The following is a 21152-nucleotide window of genomic DNA, read 5'->3' on the forward strand; positions in this document are numbered from 1 at the left end:
TCCTCCTCCTCCTCCTCCTCCTCCTCCTCCTCCTCCTCCTCCTCCTCTTCCTTCTCTTCCTTCTCCTCTTCCTCATCTTCTTCCTCCTCCTCTTCCTCCTTTCCTTCTTCTTCTTCTTCTTCTTCCTCCTCCTTCTTTTTAATGTGGGTCATTGAAATAAAATGTGGGTTCTTATACTTACAGGGCAAATGGTTTACCATCTAAGCAACTCCCACCACCTCATACATCTTAAAAGCAAACAACAAACTATCATTGCTCATGCAGAGGTGAGCAAACAGAACATTGAAACAACTGGTTCAGGTCTTTGTGCTGTTAAGTGTGGTGGCCCAGCCTACAATCCTGCCCCAGAGCTCACCCTCTTGACATTGATTTTAGGGAAATGCCCTGCTCTCTTTTTTGTAATGTGTCCATTTTACAGGTGACTTGCAGAAAGCACACTTGAAAGGAACACCTGCAAACTCTGCTGGGAAAAGTTGAACACATGGGGTAAACTGCCCACCCAGTTTGAGACCTCAACGGGAAACTGGAGTCCTCTCTAAGAACTCAACATCTCTGAACTAAGGTCCTCTGAACTGTAGCCCATGGAACATGTCAACACAGCTTCGAGACCAATTACTTTCCTTCAGCTTAGGGGATAAATGAAAGGCTCATGGGGAGGGGTGATGAGAGAGGAGAGCAGAGCCAAGGCTTTGGGAGCTCGCAGGAAGATGAGCAAATCTGTGCACAGATCCCGAAGTGAAAATGACGGCAGTGGAATTTTTATGAAAAGCAATGAGTGGTGTTAGCAAGAGGAAAATCACAAGCTAAAAAACAAAACAAAAAAAGAAAGAAAGAAGCCCACTTTACCTTAGGAATTAGTAGCTTACCGGCGTTGAAACAGAACAAGGCATCAGAGCCTTTAAATGTGACATGTACTTAAGGTTTTATTTCTGATTAATTACTTTCAGCAGGATCCAGGCATTACACTTTACAACTGGTTCTTCTTCCAGGGAAACCTCTGTGGATCAGCTCATTTCCTTAGCCAAGGGGGTAGGGTTATCAAGAGGTAAGGAAATGTTCTGGAAAAATCATAAAACTTCACACTCTTTTTAGACATTCACTTCTGCGAACTTGTTGACAGTAACAAATGCCCAGAAAATATGGGCTGAGTTGTTTTCGATTGCTGTTTGAGTAACAGATTAATTTAATAATCAGTGGGATATTGAATGACGAAAATTATTGCTTACAGCATCCAAACCACCAACCCTAATGACATTCTTATGTAAATTCTTATTTTCTTTTAGGCTCCTGCATTCTTAATAAACCCTATATTTTCGTAAATCCTTTTTAAAAAATATTGCATACTGTCTCTCTGTGCTATAATATATAATATATCTGTCTGTGTTAAAGGCAGATAAATGTCTACTTTTGGAGTTGCCAATTTGAAGGTTTCTATTTACAGAAAATGAGTCATTCCTGGATAGATGTTCCATGTTGGACCATCTTGTGATACAGGAAACTGTTACATAGAAATGGAGTCCAGAGCAGCTCTTCTTCCCTGAAGAACAAAACTAAACTCACACTGTGGCTACAACCACCTGTCACAGTTCCCTGAGTCCTAGCAAACAGCTCAAGCCCAGGGTCATCTGATCCCCTTTAAAGGACGGGAGATTGTTAATGACACACGGGGAGCATACCAGCATCTCATGCCTGTTCCCATGAGAGGCACAGGAGTCTTTGGGCCTGTGGCTCTATGGCTGGCCATTGCTTGTGGAAGAAAGTAATCATTGCCTTGAGACCAGTTGGTGATGGATGCTGTTCTCTGTGTTCCATTGCGGAAGGCGAGATGTTTTTCTATGAAAAAGATCTTAGTGCATAATTTCTGAACTACTATAATTTTAACCAAACTCAGTTTCCAGCTTACTTCTGGCCAAATGCTACAGTTGTGTTATTTCTGAATGGAATTGCTCCTGACCTGAAGTTACCTGTAAAGTTGATAAAAAAATTTAGCAATAATCCTTGATAAATTTATCTGAAAATATTTTCACTTCAGGCAAAATGTGACAGTTTTCTCTACTAATTACACATAAATAACATCATGGGCAGACATGGCTTTCTTAGTGTCACAGCACTGGACACTAGACTGAGCTATTTGTGGGCCATGAAGAAGGTCAAGTGCCAAAAATGAAGTAACATGACTTGCTTTCTTAACAGCCCGAGTGCCAGGAATGGGTGCTCACATGGAGAGACAAACATCTTTATGAATATTTCTATAAAGATAATGGACATGTTCTAATAAAACTGCATTTTATGTAATGGAGCTAGAAAAGATGGGAAGGTATCTGCAGACAGGAGTGATGGAGCTCCACTTGTCAACAGCACCTCTCCCCCCAGTCTCTTTGTGACGCATCACACTACCATACACACACACACACACACACACACACACACACACACACCTCTCTTTTATTAGGTAGTGATTTCCTCTCCACCATAGCGTCCCCACTTTTGAGCTCTCATCCAAACTGCCTGGTGACTTATCTGCAAATCCCACAATCGTGGATGCTTCCTTCACCATCCTTGCTTCTTCAGGTATAGTCCAGTGTGTGGAACGTAACAGACAGCCAAAACAGGAAGTATTTCCTGAAGTCACCAGCTAGTTTTCATTTTCCTCCTGTAGTTTATTTTCTCTTTGGAGCCAAGTCATTAGGAGCAAACTTCAGGACTACTAGAATACAAAGCTTCTTTATCTTATTAACTCCTCCATCACCTCAAAGGTTACAGGTGCAGAACCATTGATGAAGACAGAAATACAGACAGTAGGGGTCCCATGGGAAGTGGAAATTATGCCAAAGAGAGAATACATTGGGGGAGCTGCTGGGGAGCTGGTGCTGTTCTCTGAGGTCTTAACTTCTAACATTCAGCATGGGTGGATTTGTGTGGCAAAAAAGAAATAGTATACAACTGTTCTTAATGAAATGTTGACCGCCACTGCCCCAGCCCCAGCCCCAAGCTATACCTGAAACCTTAGGATTTGCATATATTTCTCTGTGAGTCATGTTTCAATCACAAGCTTTCTCAAAAACTGAAGGAAGCGCCTCAGCCCTTCCCTCCATACTTTTGAGCACTTCGATGCCTTGCCTCCTTACTCCTCCAGCTCAACAGGGCTTCAAGATCTGAAACCAAGCAGAGATGGTTGCTCTGCACTCCATCCCATCCACCCATGCATTCTCCATGACAACAACCTAATCTCTGGACCACAGGAGAATGTCATGGTCTCCCATGTAGCAAAGTGGTAGGTGGACGTTTCTTTGTTCTGAGACCTTTAGGTAATTTTAATCAAACAGCATCAGCATCGTTGGTTTCTCTTTTTGAGGTATTAAGGGAAAATGCTGCTTTCCTAACCAATCTCCTGCCTTGAATTTTCTTCTGTTTTCTCAGGTATGATGGCCATAAGAATTATAACATAGGTATGATTGCCAAAACATAGGGGTGACCTTGAGGAGTTTGCAGTCTTGATGCCTGGGGGTATAGTATCCCTTTGGTCTATGAGATTCTTTATTGCTAAATTGGTGATATACACTTTCCCAGAACACAGAGCCATGTTGTGTCAGTAACTTCTAAGATGTGCTATTAAAATCTGACATGTAGTTTATGTTTCTGTGGGGGCAAGAGTGATATTAGACTAGAGACATGAATATTCATACTTCTCTAGAATGTTTTTCAGGGTTGAAACTTAGTGAATGTGTGATCTGAAACATCTCAGCCATTTGTGGCACTTAACAAAATACCTTAGTAAGTAACTTAAGGAAAGCAAAAGTGTTTGCAGATTGTCACCAGCAGACCTTGCAGAGAGAGCTTACCCTCTGCTCAAAGATGTGGTAGAGATGCAGACAGACTTCCTTAGGCTTCTCTTATAAGAACATTAATCTCACTGGGAAGGGGGTAGGACAGCCCTCAGGTCCTAAGCAACTCTTAAAAGACACCACCTACTGATATTATCACATTGGGAAACAGGTTCTGACATATGACTTTGGGGTCAGGGTACACACATACAAGTATTCCCGAGCACTATCCATACATGGAATGTGGCCATTTACTGGGTATTAATTTGTCCTAAGCATAATGCTAAAACCATAACATATTTTTTCTCACTTGGTTCTTGTAACAAGTCCATGAGAAGCTTACTATTATTACCCCACAATTATACAAGAAAGAGAAAGTTATCCACAAGTTGAATTTTCTTGTCCATTATTACAAAGAAATTAAGAAGGCAGGGATCACATCCTGAACCTTTATACTTCCAAGGCCCCCTGTGCTAAATCACTACACAGGCTCATCACTTTCTTGTGAGGCCCTAGAAGGTCCCCAATCAGAAGAAACACCTGTGACATTTCAAACTGGGAAAATATAAAAGCTGTCCTGCTGTAAACAGACATGTGGAATGTCATGAGAAAACAAAGTAATTACAAAAGAGCTTATGCGAAGAGGGAAAGCCAAGTTGCACAGCTGAGCATAAGGAGCTGACAATCTGACCTGCACCAGAGCTCTGAGAGGGAAAAACAGCAGCATCCATGAGAAGTCAAACTTCTAGCTGAAAATGAATTCTGCTTAGGGAAAATATTTACCGTAATTATATGGTGATGAAGCCCCTAAATATGTAGACTTACATCACAATTATTCCCAGGCAGTCAATACCAATAAGATACATGAGAGGAGCTCAAAGGCACAGCTACCAGAGAAGCTTGAGCCCTGTGCTAGTGCCACAGAATAATAATTAATATACAAGTTCAGAGTTTCAAAAATTATAACGGAATACACAAGTAAAGCATTTACCATCAAATAAAGCATGCACAAGGACAAAGATGGTCAGTAGCTCTCTAAGGGATGCTACTAGAACACTCTTAAAAGGTTACTATTTAGCACAGAGAACCTAACAAAGATTGTACAGAAGAAATAATTACCTTTAAAAGAAGTAAATTAATCTTCTAGAAAGTCATGCATATTAAGAACAGGGTAGACATTTTAAGCAACAGACAAAAGCAAGCTGAGTTTTAAAAAAATCACAAAGGATAAATCAAATAAGCAAAATGGATAAATTGATATTGAGAATCACCTCAGTAAGACTTCAGAACAGGCTAGAGAAAGGACTCTGTGAAAACCATTGACAAGGAGGAGGGGGCCAACTACCTACCAGATCCAAGAGCTGAGATACAGGAGTCAGTAGAAAGCATCCTTACTCAGAGTCTGTGGCCTTGGCCTGTATGACAGTGTTCATGCTACATCCAGGAGGACTTTAAACAAAGCATGGGAGAATGTGTCACTCCTATATCGTTCCTAACAACCAAAAATAAAAATGACACTCCTAAAGCAATGGTGGTAGAGGCAACCAATGATAAGCTATATTAAATCAAATGGTTACTAGATTAAAAATACAGAATGTGGGAGCTGTATAATGAGCTAGGAGATGAGCCCAGTTAGAAGTATCTTAAGTTTTCATTTGTTCATGAGCAAGGGAGAGGCTCTAACTAATCAGGGCATAGCCACAGAGCAAGGGTAGCCACTGGAAGGATTCAGAGTATACCTCTGTACTCACAGAGGAAAAGGTAGACAAAAAAATTTACAAAAATAATAAAAGTAAAAATAAACAACAAAGCTGAGAAAAGAAAAACATCCAAAATGATGCTAGGAATAAATTCAAACTCATCAGAAAGCACAAATATAACATCCAAGGGTCAATCTAGCAGAGGATAGAGGCAATGAAAATGTCAAGTCCAACCATATCCTAGATACAGAGCAAAATACAAGTGTGAAAAAGACACCAGCGGAACTGAGAAATGAAGGGACTGGGGACATGTGCTTAGGCAACACTCCCTGAATGAGCAGCTTTACCTGTATGGTAAGCAGGAAGAAGCAGATGTATGAGGTATTTATGTATAAAGATGGCTCATTGGGAGAAAGGAATGACTGGTTAGAAAGCAATCCTGACCCAAACAAGGATTTCCACGTAACACAACTTCAGAGTCTAGATCGTAAGATGAACTAAATGATAGGTAAAAACCCCTAACTCTGGGAAGAGATTATATAACATCTGTCATAAATACTCATATACATAATAGAAAAAAATGAGTAAGGGTTTGAAATACGCTGATCACATTTCATCTAATAGGTAAATAGTGATCTTTCTACAAAGCTATTTGAAAATGTAACTTGCTTTCAAAGCTCATGAACAAATACTACAGTGGAAACCAACTTTGCACAGATACAGGAAAGCACATTGTGCAGGCTATACCACCATTTAAATAGATGTCAATAATAAACAAGAGGCTCAAAATCCATCTATTATAAAAGTTTAGCCACCATTTGAATGTGTGCAGATACAAATGGCTTCAAGTTAGAAAACTTTTACAGCCTAAGTTTGAAAACCTAGGCATTAAATTGGTAAAGATGTACTGGAATGGAGTGAGAAACACATAGCACACAGAGAAAAGCTGAACACTAAACCAAGATATTCAAAGACTAAAAACAGATTAAACTCAAAACATAGAACAAAGACAAACAACACCTCCCTGGCAGCTGAAGAGGATGAGATGGGAGAGACAGAGATGAAGGGGATAGAAAAAGAATTTAAAACTCACAGATTGAAAGGGGCCAGTGTATTGCATATTTATTTTAAAAAGCCAGAAGAGAGAATTTTGAATATCTTTAACATTAAGAAATGATAAGTATTTGAGGAGATATATACATTTTAATTTGAATACTTATACAATGTATCTCAAAATATCACATGGTACCCCATAAATAGGTATACTTTTAAATATACCAGATAATTTTTAAAAGAAAGAAAGAAAGAAAGAGACAAAAATAACAAATACGTTAACATTTTAAATCAAGCACCGTTCATGAGTGAACTCAATAAACTTGGAAATGAGATGAAAAACATAATATCAAAAGAAATATAATCACTAAATCAATTCAAAAAATAAAGAGAATGAAAAGAAAATGATATGTACATATAAAAATGACATAACAGAACCCAGGAATTTGCATGTTACTTAAAAATAATAAAATGAAAGATTTATAAAAGAAAGAGAATTAGAAAATACAGAGAGATCTATTCACAAAAAAGTGACTAAGTAGTTGTAAACGCTTACCCCACGTATCCCATCAGACACCGGGAGCTGTGTGAATGTTTACCAAATTCATGAGAAACATATAGTTATCTCATAAGAAGTATTACAAATAGTAGAGAAAAGGGGAAAATCCCTTAAGACGTTTTGTGAAAACAACTTAACAGCAAAGCCAAATGATAATACAGGAAAGAAAATTCTAGCTACTTTTATTTTTGACCACAGATGTAAGTTGAATATGCCAAATAAGTCAAATAAATGAACTTATGTCTTAGCCTAGGTATTTTTTTTCTTTCTTGGTAGTAAGTGGCAATGACAGTTTTATTTGGAGAAATCAAGTATGATTTTCACTTTAAATAAGGTCTCTGTTATGAAAGGTACAGCACATCACATTCACTCACAGAACCATCTGCTTCTTAAAGCTTGGGATACTGTGTAAGAGATGTATCATTTGGTGAAGTTGTTATTGTGTGAATATCATCAAGTACAAGAAAACTAAGATGCTTCAATGTTACCAGTCAGTATAATCTTATGGGTCCAGGTTAACATAAGGTGGCTATCATCAATCAAGATATCATTATGGAATACATGATTATATACATGTACAATGCCTACATGTATGCCTGCAATACACATTTCTATCAATGAAATACACACATTTCAAATGAAGAAATTAAATAAATCAGCAGAATAATATGAATAAAATTATCTTAATAGTATAAATATGTTATAAACAGTTCAGCATCTACCCAGGTATTAAACAATAATGATAGCAACAGAAACTCTTAATGTTTCCTTAATCATTTAGCAAGTACTGACCTATGATAAACCCACAGTAACTTTAAGCAGGGACAATAACAATGGCTATACAAATGTTCAAGGAAGAGGGCTGATGAATGAAAGATGGAAAAAGAGATCAGAGGCATGCATGTTGCCAGAATGCTTTATATATATATGTATGAAACTGTTAAAAGAATGTGTTTTTTTTTTTAGTAATATGGATTTAAACTTTAGAATGCTTTCTATTCCTCAAAGATATTATGGCATTTAGTAAGGACTGTCAGAATATTCTAGAATCATTCATTATAACAGGAAACATTCATGCCTATCATTTCTTTAAAAATAATTAAAACATGGGGCTTGAAAAACTGGTTAACATGAAAATTTTTACATTATTTACATTCTATAATAAGAAAATCTAATAAATATATTTAACACGATATTGTTAAACATGGTTAAATAGAAACTTCTAATCAATAATATCTAGTGGCACAAATCACAACACCTTAATTAAGTATGAAGATTAGATACCGTTTTATAAATTATAACATATTCTATGCAAAGAGTCCAGGGAATCCATGTAAGAACTATTAGATCTAAAGTACACAGAGCAATCTGTTATCTATAAAATATTCAATAAACAGAAACCAGTATTACTGTTATGTATTACTATTACTCTCAAGTATCACCATTATACATTAGAAAAGTAGTTCTAGATGTGTTCTTACTAAAGCAAGAAAAACTGCAAGTAGGCTATGCATAAATCTGATATAATTTATACTTACTTTAAGAGGCATGGGAAAAGGCATATAAATAAGGAGATATATTTAATTTATTATTAAGGAGGTCAGATATTCTAAAAATTGTCATCCTCTTCAAACTGACTGTAGCTTGCAGCAATTTTCATGAAACCCCTAGAATTCATGGCAATTAACAAATAAATTCTAAAGTTAATATGAAATGCTAAAGAGCTGAGAATACCCAGAAATACCTTGATGGAAGAATAAGGAAAGGATACATGCTCTCCTAAGTATCTCCTAGCTATACTAAGGGCCTACACAATGACAACACAGATGATCAAAAACAGCTCTGCAGATCAGTGGGTGTAAACATCACTACACATGGATAAGGAATCAAAAACTATTTCATAAAAAGTACAAGTTAATAGAATGGCTTCCTAATAGATGTGAAGCTCCAGGTTCAATCCTTGACTTCACACACATACCCACATATGCACAAAGATACACACAAGTGCAGATTAAGGGATGACAGGGATGCTGCGATGGTCCAGCAGTTAAAGGTTCAACTGTGCAAGCCTGCCAATGTAGGCTAGTCCCCAGAACCCATGTAAAGGCAGACAGAGAGAACCTACTCTGCAAAGTTGCCATCTGATCTTTACATGTGACTGGCCAGTGCACGAGTACCTTACCACCCATGCACTGAAAATGAAGTAGAGGTTTATACTTGTATAATATATAGAAAAGGGAGAAGTCAGAAGTCTGCTTGTGCTGGGCACCACATACAAACTGCATAGGGTTAAAGTTCTAAATACAAGTAGCACACATGAATGTGTTCAGAAGAAAAATGCAAACGTTGCTGTGTCAGGAAAGGTGAAGACTTTAAGAGTGGTACACAGTGCATAAAACTGAAAAGGACAAAGCAGACTATATTAAAATATAAACAAAAGAAAGCTTAAGTTCATCAAGAGTCATTCACCAACAGTGAAGAGATCAAAGAACAGGATGTAGAAAGCGTCTGTTGTTATTAGCAACATAGTCTTGGAAGCACAGGATACCTAAATCAATAAGAATGGACCCAACTATCCAGTAGCCACCTGGCCAACAGGTACAGAGAAACAAGTCTCTAAATGACCAATGAAATTGTTAAAATGTTTGTCCTCGGACCTTATATGCTCAACATCAGGCCACAGAGAAACCATGCCTTGTAGGTGGTATTCAACTATACATAAGGGCTCTGTCCTATCTAAACATATCTAAGTACATTTGCTGAAGTTGCCAACTATAAGCTGGTGAAACATCAGTTAGGATTTCCTCCAAATAGCAGTGGATTAGACGAAATGCTTCTATATTCCAGGCTGTATTGTTATACATCCTGAATGTTTCCCAATATTAAAACAATACCAAAAACAAGGGCGATTTCTTCCCAGCTGAAAGAATTACGCTCACACAAGAGGGCAGACGTGTTTCCTGGCTCTCGGTGCAATTTGTGTGTGTGTGTGAGTGCTCCAGGCTCATTGGACCATGGGGAAAGCTCCATAGTCAATAGAAAGGTGTGTGCAGTGGGCTGCAGGGGCTAAGGGGTGGCTTACTTGGAGCAGTCTTCGCAAGCAATGTTCCCTGTGGTCTCCTTGATGGTGCGTTCAGAAACAAAGGCTGGGTATTCAGTATCACAAGGCTCCAGGGTCTGTTTCAGTTTCTGGGCTGTAGGGAAAAGAGGGAAGAAAATAATGAAAGCTTGGTGTTCAGGCTCAATGCCGCGCCTTGCAACCCACCCAGCAGATGCAATTCTCCTTAAGAAGCTCTGTGATTTTTCTAGGCACAGCACAATGCATTATTTTCTAATTACTTCAGTGATTTCATCTGCCAAGCAACTCTGTAAGCTATAATTCCTGAGGCAGTTGTGTTGGCTTGATCGGCTATCATTTATGCATCACACGAATTCCACTCTCTGGGTCAACTTCAGCCAAGGGGTCTCTGACTTCAGACTCACAGCAACTTAGCACCAACACTTCCGGGAATCTGAATGCATACATAAAAATGTAAGCTGTACCATATTATTGAGGGCAAGACAAATGGCGTGATATGATTGCATAGTTCTATTCTTTAAAGAAAGCCGAACTGTGAATATATGTATATAGTAAAATACACAATGTCTTTGAAGTATACCATAGACCCAACTGTATTATTATCAAGTTTCTTGTTCAAGAAGACTCTGTCAGGGCTGGAGAGATGGCTCAGCCGTTAAAGGCTAGGCTCACAACCAAAAATATAAGAAGACTCTGTCCATTTAAATAATGGGGACATGAGAATGAGCGCATAGTAGGCAATCTATATAGGCTGGTGGTAAGTAGTTTAGATAACTTTTGCCCAGTAGTTGGGATCCAGTCTCTGAGTCTCATTATTCTTATTTGCACTGAAGTGAATCAAGCTGTTTTCAGAGGTTGATGGGAGAAGTGAGTAGAATCCTGTTGAGTACAGAGCACAAGTGCTTAGTGCATAGTGCTAGGTGTTGGATTAATTATAACAATGGTAACAATAACAAAATGACACAAGCATCCTTGGCTTTGCAACTTTAAATGATGCCAATTAGCAAAGGGTTAAGTGCAAAGGCTCCTACCTGAGAGAAGTCTGGAGAACAGATACCCCACTCTGCTGCTTCTAGCTAGCTGTCAGCATTCTCCTCTATAAAGCAGGGATGCTGGTGGCTCAGGCACTCTGCACTGAGAAGGAGTGGGTGTACTAATTGACACTGCACCCTGGAATATCTTCAGTTTCCCAACAACCATCAGTTTTTTTGGTTTGTTTTGGCTGATATAGGCATAGAATTAAGCTTGTCTATAAAGTTTACATTTTTGATTCTAAAATGTGATGCATAGAATACAGGTTATGCTCCTGGTACATATGAATGAATGTCAGAACCAGAGCAAACTGTCTTCCTGGAATGCTGTGGGATCTAAGAGGGTCCATGAGAACAACATCTGCAAAACACCTAGCTGTGTACAATCGGATAATAATTAGGGCATCTGTAAGCTGTGTCCTGTGCCTTTAAATTCTAACACAGCTGTGTCTAACATGTGTGTTTTTCCTCTGAGGAAACTATTTGGAGTCATAGTATACTGGAATATGATTTTTTATTTAAAATAAAATAATTCAGAGTCTAGTTCAGCCTTTTTCACCAGAACTTGTGATTTAACTGACCTGAGGTCACCTCACAGAGCTGGACTGAGGAGGAAGCATTAATGTACACACTGCTTCTCACGAGAAAAAATCTCTGTCTCTCTCTGTCTCTGTCTCTCTCTGTCTCTGTCTCTCTCTGTCTCTGTCTCTGTCTCTGTCTCTCTCTCTCTCTCTCACACACACACACATACACACACACACACACACACACACAGGACAAATGATCTTCACTTCTGAGCAATGTCTCCATCTCTTCATTGTCTCCCCTTGGATAGTGTTTTAGTTTGTTTGGTTTGGTTTTTTGGTTTTTGTTTATTTTTCTAAGCAAATACAACAGATAAAACAAATGGGAGAAATTCAGTCACTTGTGACAAACTGCTTGTCCCTGAGGGGGAAGGTGAGAAGTTTTTCCCTTCCAGTGCCCAGGGCTTCCTCAGTAGATAGCAGGCAGGCCTCCCTGGATGCCTCTGGCTCTCCTTGCTTGCCTCTTTTTCTGTTGTGCTCTTATCTGAAGGTGGGGCCATCTTGCTACAGTTTGGTAACACATTTTATTTTCACAGTTCTTCACAATTAATTTTTCTCTGCCTGGCAAACAATTCTAATGTCCAACTTAGGCAGCTTCCTTTTTTATATTTAAAGTATCTGAATTTTGGAAAGCTCATTTCTAAATGAAATAAAAATTAAATCCACAATAGTGTAGATTATAAGCTGATAAGGCACATACATGCAAACAGCATGTAAAACCTGTTGACAAACAACTCCGTTTGTTAAAGGGCTGGTGTGTGCCAGGCACTGTTCTGCTTGGTACACATGAAATTATTTAACAACAAAATATGGCAAGATTAAGAAATAAACTAGGAAGTAGAAACTTTCTTTTTCTTTTAAAATCTCTGCTTCCTAGAGAAGGCAGAAGAGAGAAGACTGAGTTAATTTGTCCAAAGTCACCCAGGGAGTAGGTGGCAGAGACAACTTTTGAACTTGGGGTGGTTTTGCTCCAGCATGAACATGCTTCATGGCTTTCTGAAGTCAGGCCAATGGCACAAAGTGAATGGGCTCTGAGGCAGGTTGGTGGAGGCAGCACACACACGTGATTCAAATAAGCCTGACAATTTCACCATCTGTAACTCTAACTATCCGGGCCCTATTATAATGGAATGGGTCCAAAATGTCCATGGCGAAGCTCACTTGGTCCTGATCCTTCCTGGAGATGAAATTCCTTTTCCTTGGACAATTGTAGGGTACTCATGCTGATGGAGCGATAACTGTTGACTCTATTTACAGCATGACTGTAGATAGGCTTAAAGTTGCAATTTTACAAATTATCCCACAAAGCCATAGACACATTTACTCTAACTAACCTGAACCTTTCTGTCTAGAACACATGGAAAACAACATATATATCTGCCAGCCAGTACTGTTTATCTTGGGAATTTCAAACCAATAACCAAAGCTGCCAGCAATCTACTTACTGAGGTCTGTTTTAAGTCTCGGCATTCAAAACTCGTAGTCTAACAAAGGTAAGAGTATTCAAAGGTGCTGGTGCTAGCTTAGGTCACTTATTCTCCCAGAAAGGACAGCTATGCCTCAGAATCTGGACACAGTCTGCCCATAGTCCTACAAAATGGTTTGTCATAATCTTATAAATGTATATATTGATTGACTGCCATGCTAGGAGGTCGAATCCAGGACATGCTTTACACTAGGCAACTGCTCTATGCTATGTGGTACCCTTCTACTGTCAGAGTTTATTTAAATGGAAACAACTAAACCTTTTCAGCAGCATCTCAGGACATGCTTCCACACAGAGCCACAGTGCATCTGTGAACAGAACCTTCATTCCCACACAATAAGCAAGGCTCTACTACTGAATAATTTGGCAGACAAAGACACTAAAACTCTGTGAAAGTAAGATGCCTGTCCAAAGGCGTGCAGTTGTGAGTGGCAGGGTCCAGGCGTGCACCTGGACCATCTCACCTGGAAGCCACACTCACTGATACTCTCTGATCCATCTCTCATTCCAGATATAAAGGTATCCGAAGCTGAAGTCACCATGACCTACTTCTTGCTCCCCATAGAGCATTCAAGGGGACATGCACACAATCAGATGGCTTGAATTTCCCTTAGCAACAAATGTTCCTGATGAGAATAACTGACTTGGGTTCACAGTAATTAAGTGCAGGCAATCGGGAATGGATAGATTTGCCATTTGAATAGCCTCCCTCTCCTTTTGTCTCTGTGGATACATCCTCATCCATAACAGGGTGCCAGCAAGCTCCATTCTCTTTGTGAAATTTCACCCAAATGAGACCTTTGTGGTAATCAAGTAGAAGTGGGTTTCCACAGTCCCCTCATCAAGGAAATGAGGCAGATAAACAGTATAATTACGGATTCCATTTTTAGCTAAAACAAAGACGTATGTCTCAGCTCAGAGTCTTTATCTAGTGAGAGAATGGTAAATTTAGAATGAATTGTAAGTCAAGATGGTGCTGAGCCCATTCCTCCCCTAGATTCAGGATTTACACAGACTTTTAACAAAATGTTCTCATAACAGTATCCCCCGGATGAATTCACATACACCTATCCATTTCAGTGTCTTCATATATAACATAGCAAAAATCATATTACTGCCCAGTAGAGTAGATAGCTGTGGACCTAGTTAGACAGTTCACATGTGGGAATCCAGGTCCACATCACACTCAAAGAAAGGCAGCTGAGGCTTTCATTATAATGGAAGATGTTGGCCTCTCTCTCTCCTCTTTCTCTCTCTCTCTCTCTCTCTCTCTCTCTCTCTCTCTCTCTCTCTCCTATCTACTTACCTATCCACATGACTTATATCTTCAGAGAGATCTGTTAATATGTAATGCCAGTAACTACCTTTTAGATAAAGTGGAGGGAGGAGTTTGAAGGAGATCTAAAAGGGTTTCCTAGCACTCTGGAGCACTCTATGCTAGCACACCACTGGTAGCAATGTAAAGATCCAGCTTTTCTTATATCCACGCGATGAAGGTGTCACAGCCTAGAGCAGTGGTTCTCAACCTTCCAAATACTGAGATCCTTTAATACATGTTATGGTAACCCCCAACTGTAACATTATTCTGTTGAGAGTTTATAGCTAGTTATGCCACTGTTATGAATCATAATGTAAATTATCTGATATATAGGATATCTGATAGGTGACCTTCCAAAGGGGTTTCATACCACAGGTTGAGAACCAGTGGTCTAGAGTAAAGGGATATCTGGAAATTAACTTTTAGGAGGGGTATAAGAAGATCCTCAAGGCAGACCATTGAGAACTAAAGTATCACAGTGTAATTTTGCCCTGTTTTGGGATAGCTGTGGATAAATAAGGGATGTTAAGCTCAGAGTGGGAACCTTCTAGAGTGTCTATAGAATTCATGCCTCCGTGCCCTGATCTGCACCCCTTTATCAAGGCCAGGACTACTCGATGCTGGCCCTACTGACTCAGCTATCAGTTTGTTGTAGGGGCTATCGTGAGTGTTGTAGAATGTCTAGCAGCATGTTGGCCTCTACCCACTAGATGCCAGTAGCAAGCTGTGACAATCAAAAATGTCCCCAGATAGTGCAGTGACTTCTGGGGACAGAGGCAGACCATCCTCTCAGTTAAACAATACTGCTCCAGGCAAAGCAAAGATCACAGTGATGGGCTCTCAAAGGATAGGAAGAGAAGAGAAGAGAAGAGAAGAGAGGAGAGGAGAGGAGAGGAGAGGAGAGGAGAGGAGAGGAGAGGAGAGGAGAGGAGAGGAGAGGAGAGGAAAAGAAAAGAAAACAGAAAAGAGAAGAGAAGAGAAGAGAAGAGAAGAGAAGAGAAGAGAAGAGAAGAGAAGAGAAGAGAAGAGAAGAGAAAAGAATTGTTAAGTCTTTTGGAATGGAAAGCTAGGATAGATGTTTGAGATGACAGGACAAGGTGAGAATGAGAGCTCTGACAGTGGAATTTAACATAAAGATGGTCTTTCTTGAGGACTGAAGATATAGCTTAGTTGGTGGACTGTTTGTCCACCATTCAGTAAGATGTACTCCTCAGTCTTGAGAGGGGGATTTAGATACAGGAGAATCAAAAGTTTGGGATCACTCTCAGCTACACAGAGAAACTGCTGAGAGAGAGAGAGAGAGAGAGAGAGAGAGAGAGAGAGAGAGAGAGAGAGAAACAATTAACCACCAAAAGATGACTCCTCTACTATCCTCAACACAAAGCTTACTCCTAAGAAATAGTCACCTCCCCCAAAGCAGAACACACACTTTTACACTAGACTCATGCACATGTGCTCCTGTGCCCACTTCAAACCTGTACTATATCTAATTAACCTTTACTAAGCATCTGAGAAGCCGGAGATTCCCAGACCTGCCTGCACAGGCAGGGTTCAACTTGCCGGCTAAATAGCCACATAAGAGCCAGCACAACCTCATTTAAATGGAATGGGTCCTTGTTCCCAGTTACTGGCACTATAGAAAGATGGTGTAGGGAGACTAATCAAGCTGCAAATCAGGCTCTCAAGCCCTACAGATTTATCCTATCCCACTTTTTTTTAAATACAGTGTATATAATATCAACAAAAGCAGATTTATACCAGAGGTAGTATTTTTTAGTAGATATAATAGTCTTTTTTTTTCTGTCACTATGAGTTGCATTTTGTTCTCTGTCTACTAATTTCCTATTCTCCATGTTGATTTCTGACTGTATTAACTCCACCGTGCCTCATCACTGGTTTTATGTCTTGCTTTTGTTTATCATTTTAAATACTTGTATTATTTATGGTAGAGGGTACAGATCTTGCTATGTGGCTCAGGCAAGTCTCCACTTCCTAAACTCACAGCAATTCTCCTGCCTCGGCTTTCTGAGTAGCTGAGGAACTTACAGGCATGATTCCTTGCATCTGGCTATTGAAGCATATCAACATTTTATAAATTTAATTAAAATGCTTGCAGTATCTGTATAATATACCTTTGTGTGGATGAATTATAATCCTAAACTGATCTCATTAGGATTTGTATTTGATATTGTGAGTGTCCTGTCAACTGTGTAAAACCTTCTTCACAATCTCAGTTACTTACTTACATTGGATTTCTAGACTAGGATAATGAACGTGCCCTATAATTCAAAACTAGTACCATCCCAGTAGACTTGATAGGATTATGACTGGTAAAAAAAAAATGACTGTACAGGGTAGTTGATGAGCAAAGTGCTCAGCTTCAGTTGGGTGCTGATGAGACCACACATACATATATGGTCACCAAGGAAGCCTACTGTGATGTAAAAGAAACACAGCAGTGTGATGGCCCTAGGTTAGAACAGAGATCCAGTGTGAATGAACTCAGGAGGGAACAGAAGTAAATGCCTGGGGATTCAGAACATCTACTCAGCAAGCCCCTGTGGTACAAAATGCAGTGTCAACATACAATAGCTAGTTGTACCACTTAATGGTCTCACAGTTAAAAAAACAAATAGTTAAAAATACAGTGAGTGCTAGTAGCCTGCCAGTCTTTAACATACAGATTTAAGAAATTCAGAAAACAAACACCCAGATAAAAAAAACAAAAACACAGAGAGTACCTAAGACCTTGCATTGGCTCAGAAGGGCTGGAGGAGACAGGTGGCCAAGGGACAGTGCTCAACCATGGAGTGATAGCAGATATCACTGATGGTGTCAACCCTGTCATCTGCATTATTGGGGTTAATTAAAAATTTTGCAGTATCAGTTACAATTAATTAATTAATTACAGTAGAATCTTAGGTTCCATTTATTCTGATAATCAGGCAATATGATTTATCTTATTACACACACACACACACGCACACACACACACACAGACAAAGAGACTGAGAGACCGAGAGACAGAAAGACAGAGACAAAAATTATTCCTGCTGTGCTAATGATAGGGAAACTGAGCCTTGGTGAGATCAATTCATTTGCTAAAGTTAAGCCCAACTTTAACCATACTGTAGACTTGGGCCTCTGAGACTATCCACTATCCACCACTCAGATCATTGACTCACGTGTCTGCAGCTGAGCAGACAAAACTAGACCGCTTATCCACTCCTCCCACCAGGACATGGTGACTTGTCTGCCTCCCTTGACCTTTCGTGTTGCCTGTCAGCTTTCTGAAGGTTTCAAATCCTGCCAAAAGTGGCTCCTCTGGCAGGTCAAAGTGAACTCGGGCCAAAAGAATCTGTGGCATTCTGCATCCCACTGCATGGTATAGGCTTCAGCAGAGAGGGGCCTTCTGCTGACAGAGCTGAAGAACTGTCACATTGTCCTGCATGGTTTAATGCAGGTCAGTGGATCCCTGATGAAGAGTGTCACTGACCTGGGATTCATCACTCACACTGAGGAACAGAGACCCCAGTTGTTGCTTACCTTTAGCTGTCATGTCAGAGTGCCACCAACTGCACAGGTTAAACTCTACCAGGAACCTAAAGAAACAGTGGAAAAGCCCAGAGTTACGAGATCAGCTAACCCCTGGGTAGAGCAGTACTGTTTTATGTCATTTGTGCTGCCCCCTCCCCATTTGCAAGAAATAACATTGTGCTTTGGGACATTGCTATGGCTGGCTGAGTTTCCACTGAATTGCCTCTAGGGTTCAGCTCACTTAGAAAAAAGCTATTTTACATCCTGTGGCCTAAGATCACAGTGTCCTAGTTGAGAGGGATTCCTGGTTGAGAAATGTCTGCTATTTAGTCAGAAGTCAGCCTCTAGTAATTCACCTTTACTTCCTTATCCTCTAACCTAGTTTATTCCTCAATAATTAGCCAATTTCTAAAGGGCCTTTTGCCTTAATCCAGAACTTAAAATCAGAACATTCTTCTAGGTCAGAACCATGGTCTGCAGCAATATATGACTTCAGCAAATCTGTTTGGGAGCAAAGAGTGGGTCAAATTTTTACAAAATCATGCCATAATCTAACTTCAGAAAAATCAGAATTTTTCAATTGCTTGTGAAAGATGCAAAGATAATATAAATCACCTTCTAAATGAATGGCGATAGATTAAAAAAATATCTAGTCATGTACTTTTTAGACCCGTGGTTACTATCCCTAACAGCTATTTATCCATGAAAATTCTACCACTTGCCTTAATGTCTTTCATGTCTTTTATGTACAGAGCACTTGTTTGCCTTTGGATGAATAAACATTGTTGGATTAGTATAGGTTTATACGTATATGCATATTTTATGTATATATGTATATACACAAACATGTATGTATATATGTATGTACATATACACATATGCATATACATATTTATATATATATAATTTATCACAATGTCCATTCACCAAATGGCAAGGGGTTTGCCTTAAATCTACAGCACTAGATCCTGCCTGGAGTGACAGTTTGGTGTTCTGGTCAATATTCTAGTCATGGAATTCTTCTCTTTCCTGAGATACACTGTTGATGCAATGTATCTAGTATCTCATCTGGAGGCCAGAATTTTCATCTTTGTCACATTTCAAGTCTGGCCTAAGTCAGGAAGTCTCCCAGGATCCACAATTTGATAAGGTAAACTTATTAACTCATACCTAGGAAGAGCCCCTAGCTCTCTCTGTAGCCCTTGTAAACCTGGCTCCTGCCCAAGCCAAGACATTGGAGCAACAGTGGACAGCGTAGCTGTGTGATCTCCTGACCACAGCCCACCCAGGCAGCATTAAGACAGCCAGGCATCCGTGTTAAATTTAACAGTAACCACAATAAATAGATTTGGCTTGTATAGCCTAAGTTGTTAGTCTGCTCAAGGATGACAGGGAGGCTTGCAGAGAGCTCACATATGACTAACACGAAAACAAGATAACTTTGTGGTCTCAGAGTTCAATACTTTGAGGTGTTCCATGGATCTGAGGTCAGAAGGAACAGGAAGTACCTTCTCCCCATTCACTTTATCAGAGAAACAGAAGAACAGGATACTTGTTGAAAAGAAGGTATCAGATGGTACTTACAGGACAAGTTCCGTCATTATCCACTTGGCTGCAGAGAGGAAGGCCTTATAGGGCTGAAGGGAAGAATTCACCCCCATTAAAACAATGGATTACATAAGATGTTTGTAGTTTGACTTAAGGCATTACATACAGACAGTGTTATTCTTCTAGAGAGATGGATATCATGTTAAAAACCAGGGAGGGTCTAGCTAAAGGAAGAAAATGCTTAGATACTGTATCCCAAAACTAACATTTTAAAACTTTGAACTCCCCTGTAGTGAGATGAGATTTACAAGTAAAATAAACATGATCTAATACAAGGGTTATCATTGGGAGGAAGGAGGAAGTTCAGCAAACGATGCTTAAACCTTTACCCTCTAGGGGCTAATATTTCGCAGCCTGGTGCTGAGGGGCTGGAATCATGTAACTAATTTCAAATGATAATTCGTACTGCTTCCCTTTGGAAAGGTGACTCGCAGTTCTCCATCACTGTGTGTCGTTCATTGAGAGAAGCACAAATTGAACACACTTGATTTTAATGCCTTCCATGAATTATGTAGGATTTGGGCCGCCCTTTCTCGCACTTACATATTTGGACTTGAAAAAATGATAACCATATGAACATGTGATTTTATCCCCACAGAAAATCCCCCGCATGCTATAAAAGAAGGCATTGACAGCCTAATCTTTATTTCAGAATATTTTAATTAAAAAAAGCAGTCGGATTGTTTACTCTGTGATATTTCCTATGTGGATAATTCAATTTCCTGAATTCTGGAAAATACCATGTCCCCCTCAGTTGGCTCTTTGTACCTAGGTATGCCAGATATGTAAGTGGTGTGCAGATTTGCAAGGCAGACGATGGCACTGGCAGAAAGCTCGGCTCCAGACAGCAGGTCCAGAAAATCCTCGGCACCTTTTGGGGCTGCCGTTAGGAAAGTGCATGCCAGATCTTGGTTTCTGAGGCGACAGCTGCCTAATCCCCCTCTCTGAGCATTTTTATTATAAGAACCAGAACTGGTAATGGAGGAATTATCCAGTTTTAAATAAAACAAGAACGAATTTATAGTGTCCTAACTGTTGCTGAAAGGTTCCTGTCTCAGGCCAGAAAGCAGTGAGAGCAGCATAAACAAACAAACAAACGAAACCCATTGGGCTTATTCCCAGCCCACCCTGCTTTGCAAGGCTGTATATTTTTCACTTTGATTTGAATAAGGCTTTTAACATTCAGGCCCTGAACCAGAGGACTCTCTTCCTCCAAATTTAGGGTCAGAGAAAGATATTAACTTTAATAGATATTAACTTTTTCTTAAAACCAAATGCCCCAAATCCCCAAGCTCTGATCTTTAGGTGTTAAGACATTAAAACCATCACTTCTCCCGAGTCCCAGAAAGACCCAAGGAGTTAGACCATCGGCT

The 21152-nt window shown here is 39.6% G+C and overlaps 1 protein-coding gene across 2 annotated transcripts in view; it reads right to left on the minus strand.

The window, feature by feature from the left end:
• The window catches only part of Cacna2d3 (calcium voltage-gated channel auxiliary subunit alpha2delta 3), a 793771-nt gene that overhangs the window by 31511 nt on the left and 741108 nt on the right, over positions 1-21152 (minus strand). For both annotated transcript variants that reach the window (XM_028754076.1, XM_028754077.1), the window contains 3 exons: positions 19756-19808; positions 18181-18236; positions 10219-10330 (listed from right to left, as the gene is read on the minus strand). In XM_028754076.1, the coding sequence (XP_028609909.1) occupies positions 10219-10330; positions 18181-18236; positions 19756-19808 (221 nt within the window). The remainder of the gene's footprint in view (positions 1-10218; positions 10331-18180; positions 18237-19755; positions 19809-21152) is intronic.

This window comes from Grammomys surdaster, unplaced genomic scaffold (assembly GCF_004785775.1).
Source record: "Grammomys surdaster isolate TR1022 unplaced genomic scaffold, NIH_TR_1.0 125979, whole genome shotgun sequence".
NCBI lineage: Eukaryota > Metazoa > Chordata > Mammalia > Rodentia > Muridae > Grammomys > Grammomys surdaster.